Below are 21,497 nucleotides of genomic sequence, written 5' to 3'. Positions count from 1 at the left end.
TCTGCTAGTGATAGATGAGCTTCTCCGGCAGTTATTTGGAGTAGATGCAGTTCAGATAATTCTGTTTTGGCCCAGTTCTGTTCAGGCCTCCATTTAAATGTTTAATCTTGGGTTCCACCCTGGTACCACCCTTTCCTTTATTGGAGCAGGAGGGACCTCCACGGTGTTTCTGATCTAGTGACTGAAAACAGATCACATCAGGCCTTTGGAAATGAGAGTGAAACAGTTGTACATGTTGGGAAGTGAGATCTACATATTTGTAGCACCATTTGCACACATGATAATCTTCATAACCCCTTGCACAATTGTAGACTGAAGCGTGCAATTTGCATGAATAGGTTTGCATTGTTTTAAATATTTTATCACATTTGCAAGTGCACTGCGTAACTGATGCAGCATATTCCCGTGACATATGCCTTGCCAGTTTCAGCTACTTTGCCCATAACTTGCCATCTTCCCTACTTCACAAATAACTTGTCGTCGTCAGTTTCATAATTTGATATTGACACTATGTATTATTATCTGCTAGCGCTCCATATATGCACATATCAAATAGACACATTATTACTTTCAGTTATTTCTTCTCCACCTTCTTCCCAGCAACAGTATGTGTGTTTCAGAGCCTGAAACTTGGACAGAAATTTCCTGAGCTTTTAAACAAGAGCTGAAATAATAATTTTAAAATGAGCTTATTTGATGTGCAAAGTTAAGGAAGCCTAGCAGAAAACTGTAGTGCCAAGGCCAAGCTAGTTGACAACTGTGAGGAGGAATGGAACAGACCCTGGAGGACCAAGTCAGGGAAACTGGTTGGATTACCAATCCCAAATGGATTCCTTGTACAACCCCAACTGGGAATGCCCACTGACAACTGAAAATATGGGGAATTTACTTCTTGGTATTTTCCGCCAACTCTGGTTCACAGGGACATTCAGATCTTGAAGCTTTTGTACAGATTTCCCTGCTCCTGAGAATATGTTTGAGAAACTGGGGAAGGATCTTTGAATTCTGGTGCCTGGTAGAAAGTGTTGGAACCACAGAACTGAATTGTCTCAAACTGTCAAAATCTTATTTTTAGCCATAAAACCCATCCAGCCCCCACCCCCAATCATTCAGTATTACTAGATAATTCTGCCATCTTTCACCTTGTTTAATCTTAAACCTTGTGGATGTTTGTGTGTGAAAGATCTGACGGTGATGTATTTAAAATGGGTTGCATTTACCTAGGAAATATACTAATCTCTCCCTTCAGAATTATAAATTCAAGGCTAGGTTAAGTCCACTATAAGACTTGTCAGTCAAGTCATGTTTTCAGAAAGATATCTAATAATATTTCAAGACCAATTATTTCAAAGATGAAGTTTAATCATGGAATAATATGTTTTGTCAAATAATTGACAGAGAAACCAAGGGAAGTGAAGTTATGAAACACCCATTAAAACCACCTTATTTTTACCAATAAGAGCTAGGTTTCTATGGTAACAGGAGTAGAATTTCAAGCTGCATCTGTGAAATAAGTCTTGCTTGTCAGTTTCAGTTGCTAGCTGTCCAGTGGGCCTATAGGTGCATTCCCTTCTTCCCTCCAAAGATTACATCTTTGTATAGCAACGGTACATTTTGCACAATACCTTTATTAGGAATGACTCAAGATTGCAAATTGTAAAGGAGCAAGGCTCACACTGCTTTACAGAAACATTCAATTTCTGTGGTTTTCCACATTTTGTCACAACCTAAATCTGGAATGGATTTAATTGGCATTGTTACCACTTGATGTACGCTTACGAAGTTAAGAAAGCTTCACAAAAAGTATACTGTCAGGACACTGGTGAGAGAGTAATTAATTTTCCACTTATTGAAATGTCTTTCATATCTTACATGTACCTTAATAGCAACATTTGGAAATACGTTTGGCTGAGTTTACTGGCTTGTCACTGCCAGAAATTAGAGAAAATGATTGTGCATGGGTAATCTGTCATTTTAGTTGGTTGCATATCTCTTTGCCATTTTCAAAATGAACATTTTAAAGCAATCTGCCAAACAATGAAACTGTGGAAAAGAGAAGACTACCCAGCTAGAGGAGGTTGGAAGAATAAGCTAACTGAATGTGCAGTAACAGCAAAACTAACTCTCTCTCTCTCTCTCTCTCTCTCTATATATATATATATATAGAGAGAGAGAGAGAGAGGGAGGGAGGGAGGGAGGGAGGGAAGACCAACTAAAGAATGTAATGATAAATAGGAAACTTAGTGTAAAATTTACTTAAAACTAAAATAGAGCTTATAAATATATCATTAGTGTGTTATAATTTTAATACAAATGCTTTGTTACTATTTAAAATTAATTTAAAATGAATGGAAAATAAGTTAGTATTAGAACAATTGCTCTATGAATTTCAATTAAGTAGTAATGAATTAAGTGTAGAAGAGGTAACAATTACTGACTTCTCATGAATTTTTTGAATTTGATTTTATATGTAACATTTGTGCAAATATCCTTTTTTCCATATTCTACTTTTTAATAAAAATAAGAAATATAAAATATTTGTTGCCATCTTGACATACAATGGGTGCAGCAGCATGCCTATTAATATATTATTGAGCACTTTTCAGAACAGAAAATCTCCCAAATTGATTTCCAACTTATATAACAATAAATTCCAAAACCATAATAAAACATTAACAAAGCATCTAGGGAAGTAAAAACACTGGCATCCAATATACAATTTCAGCTAAGCCGTAGCAACCCAATAAAAATCTTCTTAGGAGGCAGCAGTAAAAAACAAAGAAGACTTTAGGGCTCTTTAAAGGGTCTGTAGTGAAGGGGCCTGATGTATTACAACTGCATTCCATGAATATGAGGCCACTGAAGATGCCCTCTCCCCTGTGCCCATCTGCCTAGCTGCCCTAAAAGGTAAGCCTGTTAGTAGGACTGGTGACTTAGATTTCAAATTGTGAACAGTCTGATATTTATGAAGGTAGATCTTTAGATAACTAAGTCCCAACTCGTTTAATGCTTTAGAGGTCAATACCATCACTTAAAATCGGGCCCTGAAATGCAGTGGCAAGAAAACCATTTTCTATTGGAGTAGTAAAATAGAATCCTATTTGTAGTAGTACTTCTTAGTATAATTTTATTGTAGAATCCTACTTGTAATAGTACTTCCTTGTTATGAAACATCTCTTCAGTGATAGTGGTTGAAAGTTCTAACATGTATCACTATGCAACCAACCCAAACGGCTACACAGGACGTACAGTTTCTTTTTAATTTCCATCGGCATCCATCTCTGCGGGCTACATGCTCATTTCTCCTAAGCAAATATAATAGTTTTGTACTTCTATGTTAATCGATTCATCAATTAGATTCATCATGATGATTGACTAAAAAGGTGTCCTTAATGAATTTGAAATAAAGGCCAGTATCCAGTGCTGACTGACCACTCACAAAAGTCTTGTCAATTCTGTTGTGCGAAAGACCTCCACCACTTGCACAATGGCAATTCAGTGCTTCTGGGCAGTAATGCAGAACAAGCAGAAGAGTTTGTGTCTGTTTATTTCCACGAAGCAGGCAAATAATTTAAAAGGCATGTATCAGTGAATTTTGAAGACTGCCCCAGTACAGAATTTATCCACATCTCTGTTGAAAAGACACCACTACTGGATGTTGTCAAAACAAATAGTTAAAGGGAGTATTAACTATACTGCACCACTAGCAGTCAGGTGAATTAGACAACCCCTTATTAAAACAAGGTTGCATTGTCCGGTAGACATGAAACAGACATTTTTACTGAATAAGACACAGCCTAAAATCCTTGTATGTGACAGATAAATGCTGAAGCATTTTGTGGTGATGTCCATATCAGTTTCTCAAGTTCTCAAATGTGCCCATGGGTCAAAAAGGTGGGAGCTATAGGATTAAATTGTGAAAACTGTATAATAATTTGCAATCCTAAATATCCTTACTAAAGAGCAAATCTTATTGCAGAAGTCTTCCATTATCTGGTGATGCTCCTACTCTTAAATAATTTTAAATTGCTATGCTGCTTTCTATTTTGCTTGTTTTACTAATTTTTTAAAAAATTCTTGTTGTATTTTTTACCCAAGATCAGAAATGTTGAAACAAACCAATGCTTAGATAATATGGGACGCAAGGAAAATGAAAAAGTGGGTATATTCAACTGCCACGGCATGGGAGGAAACCAGGTAAAAATCTTGTTTTCAAAATGATTGTCACAATATTCTTAAGGTTCAACTCATGTAACCAAATATAACCAAGCCAGTGCTTTTTAAGTAAAGAGGTAGGTTTAACTTAATATGTTGAAATTCATGACAGAGTGTGACCTCCTTCTGGGTCATGGTGGGACAGAAGTTACATTGTCCATGCATTAGGAAGTTTTCATTGCTAACAAAGTAAAATCATGAAATTTAATGAAGGCTAAATGAAAGCTCTCCTGAGGTTCCACCACCTTCTGCCAGTGAGAGTCGTATTCTATGAGGATTTCTCTGGCATCCCTATCTCCCATCTTCTTCTTCTAGCCTCCCTCTCTGCCTCGTGTAAGTTGCTTGTGTCTAGACTGTTAAATAAGTTTCTAATAACATAATTAAAGGTACAAAAGGAATGAAGAACTACCTCAGCCCTGGAAACAATTCACCAGCAATTCATTTGGAAACTCTTGTTTTCTGCATGGGATTGTAAAATAAGTATTTGGCAGTCCACAGAAATAGCCGGTTCAACTTGTGCAGAACTCGTCTAGCTGAGGTTGGAATAGATTGCATGCATGTTAAATGCATAACTGATAAGATACCAGGCTAAAAGTTCTGTAAAAGAACATTGAAAGTCCTCTAAAGGAACTCTACAAGAACTTGTGGTGGGGAAGTGGGTTTATTAGTAAGGAATGGTGTAACTCTGTCTTCTGCTTTTCATGGATGGAAAATTTCAGTGGGAGTGAAGATTCATTGACACTCATGTAGCCTTTTTTCAGCTAGTAGCCACCATTTTTATTTCTCAGGAAAGCCATTGTGGCTACCATTCTTCTCTTCAGGTTACATGATAAAGCATTGCTGGAAGCCATGAATGAAAAATGGCGGCTGCCGGGTTGAAAAACCAGCAGGAGTGCTGATGAATTTCATATGCCAATCTCAAAATTAATCCTCCAAAAACAGTGAAAATGCCCCCTCTTTCTCAGCCTTTGAAGGATAAGTTTTGCTTAGCCCTTAATATGATTATAACCTGCAAACAACATTAGATATGTGGCAGAAAACAAAGGCATTTTAATTGAGAAAGAGTGGACCACTTGAGCAGTCCTGCAGAATGATGAGACAGAATTATAGCATTCTACATCCCGTATAGCATGCTGAAATGCTTTGCTAATCACTAATGTAAAAATGCATTTCATTCATTCATTCATTCATTCATTCATTTATTTAGGAAGCTTCTATGCCGCCCCATTCGCTGAAGTCTCGGGGCGGCTCACAACAATAAATAAATAATCACAATATAAAAACAATATAATTTGAGTTGACCTGGCCAAAGACTAAAATAAATAAATAATATTAACAATTAAAATAACGCTTAAATAAAAAGGTCTTCGCCTGGCGCCAAAAAACAAATAATGATGGTGCCAGGAGGACCTCTCTGGGGAGCTCATTCCATAGAAGGGGTGCCACCGCAGAGAAAGTCCTCCTCTGAGTACTTACCCTCCTAATATCCTTCACGGAGGGTTCCCGGAGAAGGGCCTCACCCGCTGATCTCAAGGGGCGGGCAGGCATATATGAATTGGGCCCGGACTTCAATGGGAAGCCAGTGAAGCTGACGGAGAACTGGAGTCATGTGAACATAATGCCCAGTCCCCGTCAGCAGCCTGGCAGCTCTATTTTGAACCAACTGAAGTATCTGGACTGTTTTCAAGGGCAGCACCAAGTGGAGCGTGTTACAGAAGTCAAGTCGGGAAGTCACCAATGCGTGAATCACTGTCGTCAGGCAGTCATTCTCCAGGTAGGGACGCAGCTGATTGATCAGCCGAAGCTGAAAGAAAGCGCTCCTCGCCACCGCTGTCACCTGAGCTTCCAGTGAAAGCTCTGGGTCGAGGGGCACTCCCAAGCTGCAGACCTTGTCCCTAAGAGGGAGTGCAACCCCGTTCAGGTCCCCTTCCCCGAAGCCCAATCCGCCAACCAACAGGACCTCCATCTTGTCTGGATTGAGCTTCAGTTTATTGGCCCTCATCCAGCCCATTACCTCGGCCAGGCACCGGTTCAGTACAGCCACTGCCTCACCTGGATTAGTTAAGAATGAGAGATAGAGCTGGGTTTCATCAGTGTACTGATGATTCCGCAGCCCACACCTCCTGATGACATCTCCCAGTGGTTTCACGTAGATGTTAAATAGCAAAGGGGACAAAATGGATCCCTGCAGTACTCCATGGCAAAGCTGCCATGGCGCAGAGCCATAGTCCCCCAGCATCACCTAAGCATACATGAAAATGTTTTGCAAATAGCTCTAGGGCATTGTAATTAAATATTAGAATATGCAAAAGTAAAACTTTAATCTGATTTTAATATTTTTTTATTTCTCTGAAGCATGTTAATTGGTAACTGGATATGATTTGCATGTGTTATCTAATTGGTAATGAAATCATATCTATTTGCATGCCTCACCAAAGTCTGTATTCAGCAATTAATTGGCAAAAGGTTTCCTTCAACAATTAAAAGAGTGCTTTTCCTGTAGCTTTAATTAGAATACTATAAATGAAGTGAGAGGTGAACTCACAATAATTAGGAGTTTTGCAGAAAATTAAAATATCTGCCGTTGAGGTTGCTTTAAATTTTCTTTGGTTTTTTTCTTGTCCCAGAATCCATCTTTATAGCTTGGACTTTATCTCCACGTTTTCCCTTTTATGATGCTTCCTTCTCTTTCCCCCTTTTCCCTCTATCCTACCCCCAAAAAGGAGAAGGTCATGGTGTTGCTGCTAATGTATCCAAGATGCATTGCTACCCTAAATGAAACTTCTGTTTGTTGTTCCTCTCACATTTAAAATGTACTGTACCAAGTGAATCATAGTATAATCAGGCAGTTGCAAAATAATTAACTGGAACTTCTTTAGCAACAAAATTTTTTTTCCATGCAAAATAAATACCAGGTGTCACATGGTTGCTGACACCTCTCTTATCCTCTGTATCTGCCTCATCGTTTTGCCTTATAATAGGGCTGGCCATGACCATATAAATGCAATGTCACTTGTATATGAATCTAAATTCTGCGTAATGCTAGTTGGCAAATTTCAGAAATAATAGTATAGTGCAGAAAACAGAAAGCAGAATGAATTGGGATACCTTTCCTGTTAAAATATGTTTTGAGAACTTTTCAGCTGATAAAATAAGATTACTAAAAGGGAGATGATAGATGTTTAGAGAATTGTGGAGGGCATGGTAAAAGCGGATGGACCTGAACGAGCACTTACGTCCGTATATGCCCAACCGCCCTTTGAGATCTGCAGGAGAGTCCCTTCTCCGGGAACTCTCCATGAAAGAAATTAGGAGAGTGAGTACTCGGAGGAGGGCTTTCTCTGCGGTGGCGCCCATCCTATGGAATTCACTCCCCAAAGAGGTCCGCCTGGCACCGTCGTTACTGGTTTTCCGGCGCCAGGTAAAGACCTTTTTATTTAAACATCATTTTAATTGTTAAAACATATGATCTGGCCAGGGCAACTTCTTCTTCCTTCTCTTTTCTCCTCCTATATTATTTATTTACTTATTTTATACAGATAATTTTAATTCTATATTATTATGTTTGTAACTCAGTGTATTTTTTGTATTTTTGTATTTAATGGTAATTTATTATGTTCTATTGTATTTCAATGTATTTTTTAACATTTCTATGCCGCCCCTTGCCGAAGCCTCGGGGCGGCTTAGAAATGTTATAATAATAATAATAATAATAATAATAGTAATAATAATAATAATAATAATAATAATAATAATAATAAAAAGTCTCCCATCAGAATGTTAGAATTTCTCTTAGAATAATCTATAGGCTAATGTCTTAGGGCATCTCTTAGGATAGCAAATCTGAAGGAAAATTCCCTGTCCATTGTGGTTATTAAAATCTACCGGGACACATTTGCGGACTTGGGTTCAGAGATAGTGAATGCCTCCTTGAAGGGCTGGTAGTGGAACCATCTGCCTTTAAGGATGCAGTACTGATGTCCCTGTTAAATAAATTAAGAGTTGCTGAATTGGAGAACCCCATTGTAGTCTAATCTTCCTTTTGGGGACAAGGTGATGGATGGTGTGGGACCTCTTATCTCCAGGTGGTTTTAAAAACAGTATTTATATATGTTCCAGTCCAGATTTGCCTGGTTTCAGGCCAACAACCTTGGCCTCCTGGGTGGATGACCTGAGTTGGGAAGAAAATATGAGAATATGAAACCCTACTGGTTCCTCTGGATCCCTCAGTGGCTTTTAACTCTAGCGTCCATATTTTCATTCTGATCTGCCTGGATCAGCTGGGACTAGGAGACAGTGACTTTGGTCCTTCCTAGTGGGTTCATCCCAGAATGTAGTGATGGGAGATTTCTCTTCAACTCGGTGGAATTCAGGCTTCCCCAATCACTCACATTAACTTTGCTGCATTTTTTGTATTCACCATGGCAATTGTAGTTTCCAGTGGTGGCCTCGAGTATTTTTCATCTTCATGATGCTTTAGCACTTATCTGATGTTAGTGATCCAGGTTGTCCTAACGTGCAAGCTAGAGTGTTCTACTGAACTTTCTCTAAGGCTGCTTTTGAGGGCTGTTCTGAGTTTCTAAAAAGGGCATTTCTGCACTTGGATATCCAATATCTATGTGGAAGTAAGCTCTGCTGGGTTTCCAGGTAACTGCAGCCCTAATAATATGATTGTTTATTTTTTAATTCAGACAGTCCACTGGAATGCATTACATCAAATTTCAGACACAGTTTAAGATAACAAATGTTATGTGTAAAATATCTGACTAAAAGTGGTCTCTATGTGGAAAACGACTTAGAACTTTTTTGCGTTTATTGTGCACTTGCAGTTCCCTACTTGTGTTATTTACCTTTTTATAAATAGTGCTCTTCCAGTTTTGTGTCCGTGACTGAAAAGCACTTTTGACAAGTTTTTTTTCTCAAAACAGGAAAAATGTGACATTTATTTTTTAAAAATAAAGGAAACTGTATTTTTCATTTTGAATTAGTGTTATTTCACTGTACCACAGTGCCACCTAGAGATTATGTAGCAGAAAAGTAGAAAAAGAAATGCCCTTTGTATAGTGCTTAGATTTCAATTTGATTGGGTAATAGAGGCTCAATTGGGTAATATAGATAATTCAGTTTAACAGCCTCATGTAGAAAAGATCTTTGTCTGTAGTGTCTAGATGGATATATGAAGATTTCTATCTTTCTTTAAAGTGTATTATTTATATATTGTTATACATCACTATACTGTCACTTGAGGGTTGTTTTGTTCTGATATAATTATAATATCAGAACAAAAAATGATTGGTTTAATTAAACTGTTTTAGGGTATTTAATTAGGGTATAATTGCAAATTATTTGTAACCTTCAAGTTATGTTTGAAATGGCAATTGTAACATTCCTATTGGTATCTAGTAACACACCCTTGTCCATAGGAAACTGAATCTCAGGGGCGGTACCCATCCCCATCACAACTTTTGGTATCAAGAGAGGATTCTCTCTATGCTCCCTGAATCAGAGTATCTGGAAGGATAATTATGGCTGCTCCACAGTAAGGAAGCCACATTTCCTTAGCTAATACCTATTATATAGCAAAAGAGTTTGTTATGTGTACTGCCTTTCATTGGCCATGGGTAGACAAATAGTTCTGGAAAAGGACTAGCATATATTATAGCCATTCATTTCTTCCAGGTATTTTCATATACTGCTGACAAGGAGATCCGCACAGATGATTTATGTTTGGATGTCTCCAGACTCAACGGTCCTGTGATTATGTTAAAGTGTCACCACATGAGAGGAAATCAACTTTGGGAGTATGATGCTGAGGTGGGTATTCCAATACAGCAGAGAAACTAAACATATTTTTATTAATCATATTCAAATATGATTGCATTCTGAGGCAGAGAGGTAAGCACTGCCCCAAACTTAATCCTTTAAGCTAAAGCTGTGTGATGTATTTCAGTCTGATAAGAAAGCTTTTGCCAAAGGTTCTGCTTGATATCTTCTGTCAGATTCTGTAGCCTTTTCTCCTATTGTCTGGTTAGCCAGGAAGAAATGAACTTCACTCTTATCCAGCCCTGCCCTATCCTACCATTAATCTTAAACCCTTTTTACCAGCTCACTTGAAATAATCCAAGAGACATCTAAACTGATGAGTGTGCTGAGTAGATATATACACAACAAATAAATTTGGGGTTTCTGTAAATGTGTATATGCACGTATATGTGTATTCTGTTAAGGTTATTAAGGTGTGTAGGATGCCACATAGTGGAGGGAAGCAATTATTATGTATTTTAAATTCCCAGGAGGAAAAATGTGTATGCACATATAGATAAGTACAACATTATATTAAGTGGAAAGGTGAATCAGAATGAATGTTCAGTTAATTAGGCTTACAATCTTTAGCCTGGAATATTTTCATTGTTTTATCCACTATGAAGTCTGTAGCCCTTTTTCTCAAGTCAGATCGAGAACCTGTCATGCAGGATTTCACCTTCTCCTCATATCATTGTAACAAATTATGCCTTGGACTACTTGTTAGGAAACTGCAGCTGCAGGAAAGCCTGGTGCTCTATTTTGTAATGATAGTGGGTGACCAGATGGATGTTATACAAGTGCCTCAGGGTCTCTGCTAGTCCCCTTAAAGCTTTTGGAGCACTATGGAGGAAGCTTCTTTCAAATTATAAAGCTATAAATGACTAGAAGCCTTCGTGTGAATTTCTTCTTATAGCACTTCAAGCTATAAAATTGATTGAGGACACCTTATTGGCTGTATACCCTTATGATGAGCTTGCAAATAGAAGTGTTTCCAGCAGCTGAAAATGAATATCAGGCTTGATTCCAGAAGCAAGAATATGCTTTCTAGTTCACACTGAAAATAGGCTTATATAGCAATTTTTGGAACTTGTAATTTTTATTCATTTGCTTCCCAATAAGCCACTAATATATGAGTCCTTGTTCATTATTTCAAGGATGCTTTCATTTTTGTTGCTCATTAAAATATGCAGTATCACAAAATACTGTGACTTGGTGCATAATTGTACTGCTACGGGATATTTGGGATGCACAAAATATAGTACAAGTTTATCATCATAAAAACGTTGTTTTATAAATAGATAGGAAGATTCAAGAGATTTAGAACTGAAACAAAGACAGAAATGTTTGCCACAATTTTGCCATAAGAGCGCAAATATTTTGATACTGCTTTGCTGGAAACTGTTCAGGAATCAGGGATAGTCCATACATGTGTATTTAGCACATGCATATAGTGACATCAGATGGCAACTTGAATGTGTTCAGGTACTCTCACAAGCCAAATATTACGGGCTGAAAAGCAGTGAACATGGCCACAGCTAGAGAGGAATGCTGAATACAACCGGCCATGATTGCATGATTTCTTTTTAGGCTACCAGTGATATCATGCACTTTATGTATGAAGCTTCTCAACGTTCTAAGTAGTCAAGAGTTCTACACATGCTTCTGTGGATCAGGCCATTCATCATTTCCAATTCCCAAAGCACACAGTGCCTACATTTGAATCTGCCATTCTGTAGTGTGTGGACCTGTAGTCCATACACAGCATCTTTTCCCAGGGACAATTCCTTCCATTTCCAGTTCAATATAAAGCCTGGGATACTCCCATGCAGACTTCCTCTGAGAGACTACCATTTTATTGATAATCTAATCATGTATGGAGGAGATACATTTTCTTTATGCAACATTTTCCTTCTGTAGTTAAGGTTTTCTTCCCATTATTTAATTCACTGTTTCCCAAAACTGTTGAGATAAAGCAGGAAAAAAGACCACAGCAAAGAATCTGATAAACACAGATTCCTTAGTTAAGGCAAATTGCCCTTTAAGTTTATATAGCAGGCTGAAAGAGAAACAAATGCCTGTTTTAAAATAATATTTGCAGGTATGATTTATGCAATGAGTTTTGAGTGCCTTCTGCATACTTGGTTACTTGCGTAAGTATTCACCCTCCTGAGTCAATACCAGGTAGAAGCACCTACCCAGTATTGACTTCAGACAACAAATACAGCTGTGAGTCTTCATAGATAAGTCTCTTTTAGCTTCATGCATCTGGATCTTGCAGTTTGTGCCATTTATTCCTGTTCCAGCTTCATCAGCTTCAATGGATTTCAAGGTTTGCCACAGGCTCTCTGTTGGATTGAATCTGGACTTTGACTGGGATTTATTTATTTATTTATTTATTTATTTATTTATTTATTTATTTATTTATTTAGAAAATTTCTATGCCTCCCCATTCGCCGAAGCCTCGGGGCGGCTCACAAAACATTAAAATATAATACATTAAAAATATAAAACGAATTTACAATCTAAAATAAGTCACCCTGGCCACAGAATAAAATAAGGAAATAATATTAGCAATTAAAATGATGTTTGAATAAAAAGGTCTTCGCCTGGCGCCGTCGTTATTTGTTTTTCAGCGCCAGGCGGACCTCTCTGGGGAGCGCATTCCATAGATTGGGTGCCACCGCAGAGAAAGCCCTCCTCCGAGTACCTACCCTCCTAATTTCCTTCATGGAGGGTTCCCGGAGAAGGGCCTCTCCCGCAGATCTCAGGGGGCGGGCGGGCGGGCGTATATGGATGTAAGCACTCCTTCAGGTAGCGCTTACAGGTAGTGGTTATTTTGAAACCACTCCAGCATTATTTGCCTGTATGTTTTGAGTCATTGTCCTGTCCCAGTCCCAGGTCCCTTGCAGGATTTCCTTTAGAATTGCACTGCATTTGGTTTTAACCTTCTTGCTGTCAGTCCTGGTCAACTTCCAATTTCCTGATAAGGAACAGCATCCCTACAACAAGGTGCTGCCATCAAATTGCTTCACTATGGAGATGACGATCTCAGGGCATTGAGTGCTGTTGGCTTTACACCACACAAAGCGCTTTGCAGCAAGGGCAAAAGGTTCCATCATGGCCTTAGCAAACCAGAGAACCTTTTGCAGTATGTTTCCTTTGCCTCCCACATGACTTTTTGCAAAGGCAAAATCAGGCTTTAATACGGATTTAATTTAGCAATGACTTTCTTCTTACCACACCTTCATAAGACCCAGTTTTGTGGAGCATCCAGGTGATCCTTGTCCAATTGATGGTTTATCCCATCTCAGCTCTGGATCTTTTCAGGTCCTTTCGAGTTACTATGGGCCTTCTACCTGCTTCTCTGATTAATACCCTCCATACCTGGTCACTGAGTTTTGGAGCAGGGGCTTCTTTGAGCAGAGCTGTAGCTGAGCTATATTGTTTTCATTTGTAATAAAGAATTTAACAGTGCTGCAGGAGATAATCATAGCTTGGGATTTAAAAATAATTATTATTGCTTCTGCAATAATATTACATTATTGCTTTCACACAGCATAACCCAGAGTTGTTTCAATAGCTGCTTAGTTCTCGTGCTCATGTTTGTTTTGATATGCTCTCCAACAATCATCTTCCAGAAACAGGTACATTTATACATAGTTCCATCAAATGCAGGCCACTTTATCTGCCACTGTTCCAGGCTGGCTAATGTGAATAATGACTGACACTGTTGGTCTTCTCATGCAGAGAGGGTGAAAGCAGCAAGTGATATCATAAGAATCGCACCTTTCTTGCAATATTGAAAAAAAAATAATGATGAGACACGACAATTGTCCATGAGCCCCTTTTTTCCAGTGTTGCATGGCTGACAGGAATCCATTGCAGTTTCGTCAGGCCCTTCTGTAAGGATCCTGAAAGTCAAAACATCTGCACTTGAACTTAGATTTAAGAGTCTTGCACTATATGGAATTGTGCGGAAGGGTAGGCTATATGTTAATTGGAAAGTGTATTTTTTAAAAAATAGCAAGGGTGCTTACTAGAACAAATAATGGAGAGGGTAGAAGCAAAAGAGATTTTTCTTTTTGAGCAAAGAAATGGATACCATGTGCACCATCTAGAAACTGTGACTCTTTTTAGAACTGTTTTTTATGATAGGGAAATGTGAACAAATCTTTCAATTAAGAAATGACTAATAGAACTAAAGCTCAAGCATTCCATCCATAAAAGTGTTTTTAAAAATTCATTTTGTTATATTTTAATGCTTGTATTCAGCTGAAACTGTGTTTAGGAACAATTAGAATAGTCTATCAAAAGTAAGCTGACATTCTATATAATTGAACACATTTAGTCATAGATTTCTTGATGATACGTTGTGAAAGCCTAGAGAACGTACAAATGTCTTGTAAAATCCAGATTAGCCATTAGATGGAGCCAGGAAAAAGGAAAAAGGATCTCTCTGAAGGCTGCTCAACATTACTTTTCTTTGTAATATTTTATTAGATTTGGCTCTTTATTATCAACCCATGTTAATAAATGAGTTGTTATTTCATGAAAACATTTAATAAGATTTCAAAAATACATGGCCTGCCTTAAAATGTATACTTTTTAAAATGGTGTTGTTATCTATTTATTTGCCTTAGCCATAACTGTCCCAGGTTTAAGATTTTTTTGTTCTGTTTTCTATGGATTTTAAAGGAAAACTGAATTTTTGCCAGGCATGAGGCTTGGTGCATTGGTGGGGGTTTCTTTTCTTCTTTGTGTTTGTTTTGTGCAGTTCTGTACACCTTTTATTAGTTATATGGATGGGTAGTTTATATTAAAACTATGTTTAAAATACAGTGTTTTATTAGTAATTTAATACATTATAAATAGATATAAGTTTTTTTTAAAAAATCTCAGCTAATTTCCATAATGGTAGGATCTCTTAATATCTATTATTTTGTTAGGTTATTTGTTTACTAACTAACACAAATTGCTAAAATACTGAGATGATGCAGCTAAATTTAAATACCATTTTAGTACCAGTGATCTAACTTTAAGGGCATCGAGACCTCGAGCTTTCAGTTTTTGAAAGCTCAATGTCTCTAGGGTAGTGTTCAATGCAGTCAAGTGGCCCTTTTTATATTTTAGCCAACTGGAGAGTAGATGGTAACTCAAATGAATGTTATTGGTTGATCTTAGAAATCACGATCAAGCAACTACCGCTTAGTGTGTGGATGACATGCAGTGCTACTTTGTCTTTTCATTTCCATCAGATTAGGCTACGGTTGTACTAAAACAGTGCCTGGCTTGAGTCAGTAGCTAGGACGAGGACTAACAAACTGAGGTAGGATCCAGACATGGCTTAGATGATTCTAGTGAGTAATTCCTCTGGGCCAGATGGAGGGTGTTCAACCTGTTCTGGATGGGGTTACACTTCCCTTGAATGAGCAGATACATAATTTTGGGATTTTCCTTGAACCATTTTTGTTGTTTGATACTCAGGTGGTCTTAGTGGCATGGAGTGCCTTTGCAAATTCCAGCTGTGGGCCCAGTTATCTGGGCAAGGATAGCCTGGTTTCACTAATCTATGGTCTGGTGATCTCCAGATTACTGAAATGATCTTCACATGGACTGCCCTTGAAGACTGTTCAGAAGCTGCAGCTTGTGCAAAATGTGCTAGCCAGACTAATAATTGGGACACATCAATCTGAACATACAAGACTGGTTTTGATCTGTTTGTCTTGGATGCCTATAGCCTTCTAAGCCTAATTCAAGGTGCTGATTTTAATTCATAAAGCCTTGCATACCTTATAACTGCAGTACTTTACAGTATTTCAACTGCAATCTACCTTGATGCTACAGTCAACATCTGGGGCCTTTCTCTGAGTGCCAGCTCAGAGGGAGAATCAGAGGGCAACAACATGGGGAAACCTTCTCATTGGTAGCCTCCCAACTGTGGAATAAGACCTGCCTGAGTCCCACCTGGTGCCAACCTTGTCATTTGTTCAGCGCCAGATTAAGGTGCCCTTTATGCTGAGGCAGGTGGCGCAGTGGTTTAAACCGCTGTGTTGCTGTGCTGGTTGATTGAAAGGTCGCCAGTTCGAATCTGCACAATGGGGTGAGTTCGCATTGCTCCATACCAGCTCCTGCCGACCTTGCAGTTCGAAAACATGCAAATGCAAGTAGATAAAAAGGCACCACTTCTGTGGGAAGGTAACAGCGTTCCGTGCACCTCGGTGTTTAGTCATGTGGCCACATGACCACGGAGACTTTCTGTGGACAAACGCTGGCTCCCTCGGCTAGGAAACGGAGATGAGCACCACCCCCTAGAGTCAGACATGACTGGACTTAACATCAAGGGGAAACCTTTACCTTTATGCTGAGGCATTTCAGGACATACAAGAATACTGAAGGTTTTGAGAGGACTACCCATCCCTAGTGTTTTACAGGTCTACTCTCTATATGTTGTTTGAGCTGTCTTTAATTTGTTATTAAATTTTATATTTTGGGGAAAACAATGCTTTATTGTATAGTTTATGAGCTATGGTAAACTGCCTAGAGAACTTTGGCTATTGGGTGAAATGAGGAGGGGGGGAGGTGGCGATGATGTACAAATGAAACAAACTTAACCGCTCACTACATTTCTCAGAGTTATAATTTGACTGCCACATCTCATTGCTTCTGTCAGTATATAGGTAAATGGGAATACAGCTTTGAGGTAAGTGCATTAAAAACTGGTAATCCCCATGATTGATTCTAGACTAGTATAGGATCCTGTTTATTTCTGTGGTGATGCATGTGACCCTTGTTTAGTCACTTCCAGTAACCTGCGTTTTATGATAGACCCTAAATTTCTTGTTATGCATTGGACAGTGTCAGTAGATGGACATAATTTGTTGTAGTGCATTTAGTTTGTAGAGTCCCAAAAAAGGGAGGGAAGCATATTTGCTGCTCGAAAGGAGCAGAATGTCCTTTCCTTGAATATGGCCTGCATATTTTTTTTTTCAGATTTCAGATTTCAACTGTATGGTGTTATGGCATCCTGGAATGTGTAATTAGACTAGCTAAGGAAATTTCAAATATGGCTCTTTCCTGCCCTTGCAGAGATGAGAGACAACACTTCCATTGATCTTGCTGAATACATCCTTTGCTAAACATAGTACACTGGGACAAGAATTCCAGAGAAAGGAACTGATCAATTTACTGTGCTCTGACTTGACCCATTACGGCATCAGGATGCTGATGCCAGAGAACTGGCCAGAGAGCTTTGACTATTAGGTAGTATGGAAATTGAACCAACTAACTAAAGCAAGGGATGCAGGTGGTGCAGTGGTTTAAACTGCTGTACTGCTGGGCTGGCTGATCAAAAGGTCACCAGTTCGAATCTGCACAACGGGGTGAGTCCCTGTTGCTCCATCCCAGCTCCTGCCAACCTTGCAGTTCGAAAGCGTGCAAATGCCAGTAGATAAAAAGGCACCACTTCGGTGGGCAGGTAACAGCGTTCCGTGCACCTCGGTGTTTAGTCATGTGGCCACATGATCACGAAGACTGTCTGTGGACAAACGCTGGCTCCCTCGACCAGGAAACGGAGATGAGCACTTCCCCCTAGAGTCAGGCATGACTGGACTTTGATGTCAAGGGGAAACCTTTAACTTTTAAAACTAACTAAAGCACTTCTAAGCTACCTGGAACTAGGCAGAATTTTCAGCTTTGCTTAGCCTACTGTGCAGTTCTGAGATGTGGGGAATTTGGGCAAGAGAGTCCCTGGCAAATGGGAGAACTGTTTAAAATGTAAGTGAAGGAGCTTGCATGTGAGGTTTTATAGTGCATTTTTAAACCTAATAAAAGAAACGATATTTTCAGAAATGTACTGCCAACACATGTCTTGCTATTTTGAGCAGCAAGGAAAGAGAGTTTTTACTATTTGACAGGATAGTGCAATAATTCTTGGCACACATGCAGTGGCTAGCACTAGCTGTTTCCATTTAATGGTGTAGATTATTCAGATATCTGACAACACTCTATTGTATGAGTTTTAAAGCTATGGTAGCCAAGCAGAAGAGGGCTGGATAAATCAGGCTGTTTACTTTCTGCAACACTCCTTCTGTTTGCAAACTGCAAGATTAACAATTTCATGGGGTCCATTGTTTTCTTCCAAATTGGCAGGATTAAGTAAAAGGCTAATAGAACAAGAGCATTTTGCATGGATTTGAGAAGAGCTTAGCTTCACTGAATTCAGTACACTTTAATGGAGACTGAGTGTTTGATTGTATTCCTTTTTGATTTGATATCTTGCAGAAGCATTTTACTTCATTTATAATTGTCTGTTGAATCTTCTGAACATATGTTTATGAAATATTTAAATATGCAAAATTATTAAACTTTCCCATTAATTTATTCATATAGCATTTCTTTTTTGTGAGTTAAAAAGGAGGGGATTTGAACATACAGCTCAGATACATAATGAAACTAAACTGAAAACTGATGCTGCAGCTGCTTACCCAAAGTGACATTATAAGGACATTCATTCTTGAATTGTCTCATTTTTCTCCATGCGAGTACACTCTAAATACATAGAATGGTATGCTGCAGTGACTTACTAGTCAAAAACCACTAAGCAATTGTGTTTCATTTTTTAAAATGTTAATGTGTTACTTGAATGCAGCTGTAGTGTATTGGAATGCTATTTATGAAGCTTATGGGGAAATAGTTGCTTACTTTTTCCATTTAGCTTTCCTTTAAAAACAGTAAAATGACTAAGCAGAAGGTAATGTCAGAACAAACATAATATATAGTTTTGATTATTCATAATAAGCAGTGTTCATTAAACTGCATATCTGTTCAGTGAACTGTGGATAAGCTGTTTTGGATTCCTCTATTATTTTTCTCACTAACACAAATGCAAGGTATAAATGTTCCTTTCTAGATTTATGGAATAGTTGCATTTCTGTTCCATGTTTCTTATATGAACTCCCACATGCAAATCCTATGTTCACAATTGAACGGCCCTATTGAAATTGGGCAGGTGTTGCTTTACTTTCGTTATACTGGCTTTGGCAGGCCAATTGAGTTTATTGGATCTGGATGTTGCCTTTCAGAACGCCTGCCTTCTGAAATGTTTGTTAATAGCTTCTGCTGGCTGATCCATTCAGCAAGCAGAGCTGTGCATGCATTCCTTTAACTAGATGGATTTCCTTCTCCGTTCAAATAAAAGAGGAAGTTCATGTAAGCATGTGAGTCTTACTACTGAATCTAGATTGATCCCTGGATCAAAAGAAAGGATTTCTTGCCTGTTTTCAGTTGCATTGTATCAATTATATATGTTAGAGAATCTCCCAAGTGCATTTACCAGTGGTGGGCTAATTCAGCCCTGAACAATGACCTCTTCAGAGGGCAAAAATAATGCCAAAATGAGAAGTTTTTCAGGGAGTGCAAATTACTGCCTGAGAAACATGTCATGCTCCCTCACAGTTGCCACCAAAGTCGAGAAACAAGCAGGGGACGCCGGCTCCCTGTCCGCAGCGTCACCATCACACAGGTAGAGCAGGTGAAGACTGCAAAAACGGTTTGCTGCACAGCGCATTTTGTGTGCTCCTTACCTATAAAAAACCAAACAAGAAAAATAGTTTCCATGGTGTCCTAGTTTTCTAGCTATAGGAGGTTTTTACAGGGAAGAGGTTTTTTTAATAGAAATAACCTTTTTTTTCTCAAAAGCGAAGCATGACAACAAAAATTGTGATCCTCGCCTGTAGTTTTAGACAATGTGGTACCAAAATCCTAGGTTGCTCCTTTTCTGGAACATATAAATGGATGTTCAACTAGTTTAAAATAAATGGTTTACTTCAAATGCGGTCACCAGGAAGACTATCAGTGAGATGAGGTAGATATTTGTATGACAGGTATTCTTCTTGATTAACCAAATTTGACAATGGAAACATAGATCATGTGACTTGCAGCTAATGTAACTAATGAATGGTAGTCCAATTAGTCTTGTTCTTGGGGAACAACTCTGAAACATGTTGTTTTAGGAGCTGTTTTTTGTAACTGTGGTAGGTATCCAGAGATCCTTTGCTTGGGTGGCAGGCATTTTTGCTTGCACAAGGTAAGGGGATCAGTTTTCCAAACTGCCACATATTCCAGGCCATAACAAAAGGTCTGCACTACAGGAAGTCAGGAAAACCCTCTTGCATGAGTGGAAATTTGCTTATAGTTCCCCAGATCACACCCATTGTGCCTGGATTTAAAAGTGAACTTCTTGAATTCATTAATTCTGTCCATTTCTTATAATTTCATGCAAGTTATGTCATTACTAGACATGCTTGAAGATTAAATGTTACAGCTGTGCTTGAGAATATGATATACTCTAGTTTGTCCACCCTTTCATTCCCAAAGTCCCTTCTCTTTGTTTGTGATTTCTGTTTGTTGTACCTTGTTTCCGTTGCACAGAAGCACACATTTCTTCATATCATTACCCAGTCGTGTCTGACCATAAGCAGCATAGAGGATGGCACCCGTGGTCCCACAGTGGAGACTTGCAGCGGCAGCCGCTTTCAAAGGTGGCTTCTGAGAAACTACACACGGCTGGAAGTTTTTAGGAACATTTTTTACAGTCCCACTGATTATTTTCTTTAACAGCTGTACAGAGGTTGGTATGAAAGAATGGAATCATCTAATAATGCTCCTTCCTTTCTTGTTCTTTCTCTTACTCTATTGCTCACTCATTTTCCCTTTCCCCTGCTTGAGTTCTCGACATAGAGATAGAAATAGCAGTTTAGTGGTTGCACTTACTTACTGCCATGTAGCTGGGGTAAAAAGCCAAATTTGATTGTCTTCTGTGATGTATTTCAACTCCTTTTTTTGTTTAATCCTCCTTATTCCCAAAGCTGTACATGAAATAGAAAGTATAATTGTTTTGTACTCTGTTTAAAGATATGAAATATTTTAGTTCCTAGAAGCTACGGTAATGGACTAGTCCTAACCGAAGTATAGGACTGTGTTGTTCTGAACAGCTAAAATGGCATCTTGCTCACTATACCGATGCCAGGAGAATAGATACAGTTCTGCGACAGGAGAAGGCAGCCTAGTTTCCTTACAGCATGAGCGCAAGACTAGTGCAAGAACACTGGGAAGCCCACGTACAGCATTGCCGCACGGAGTGGCACACTGCTTCTCCTGGGGCTCTGGCGCACTGTTTTATGTACTGCTGGTGCTGCGCGGTGGTACAGAAGATCAAGCTGTGAGCGGGTGTATGCTAAGAGGTTTTGCCACTGGGTGACCATCCATGCTGAATTGATGTCTGTGGAGTGGTGTGAGCCAGCCGTATTATTTAGCCTCTTCTCAGTTCTGTCGATGACATGGATGGTTCAATGCGAATGCAAGAACAAATTGACTTTTAGTTTATATATGCTAACTGTAGATACATGGTTTAGCTTTACAAACATCAGCAGTCCAGCTCAGGGGTAAGTACCATGTGTTAAATGCATGCTTCAATGAAG

At 38.8% G+C, this 21,497-nt stretch overlaps 1 protein-coding gene across 2 annotated transcripts in view; it reads left to right on the top strand.

Annotated features, from left to right (window-relative positions):
• Positions 1-21,497, top strand: part of GALNT13 (polypeptide N-acetylgalactosaminyltransferase 13) — a 173,023-nt gene that overhangs the window by 142,967 nt on the left and 8,559 nt on the right. Inside the window, exons 9-12 of one of the 2 annotated variants that reach the window (XM_044418045.1) lie at positions 4,099-4,197; positions 9,895-10,029; positions 16,691-16,720; positions 20,449-20,634. In XM_044418045.1, coding sequence (XP_044273980.1) covers positions 4,099-4,197; positions 9,895-10,029; positions 16,691-16,720; positions 20,449-20,634 — 450 coding nt within the window. Of the gene's footprint in view, positions 1-4,098; positions 4,198-9,894; positions 10,030-16,690; positions 16,721-20,448; positions 20,635-21,497 lie in introns of those variants that run through there. The other variant, XM_044418046.1, reaches the window with a different exon arrangement.

This window comes from Varanus komodoensis, unplaced genomic scaffold (assembly GCF_004798865.1).
Source record: "Varanus komodoensis strain SLA01 unplaced genomic scaffold, ASM479886v1 scaffold9, whole genome shotgun sequence".
In the NCBI taxonomy this organism is placed as follows: domain Eukaryota; kingdom Metazoa; phylum Chordata; class Lepidosauria; order Squamata; family Varanidae; genus Varanus; species Varanus komodoensis.
The sequence above is the reverse complement of the archived record's forward strand: the minus strand, read 5'-3'. Positions and strand labels throughout refer to the sequence as shown.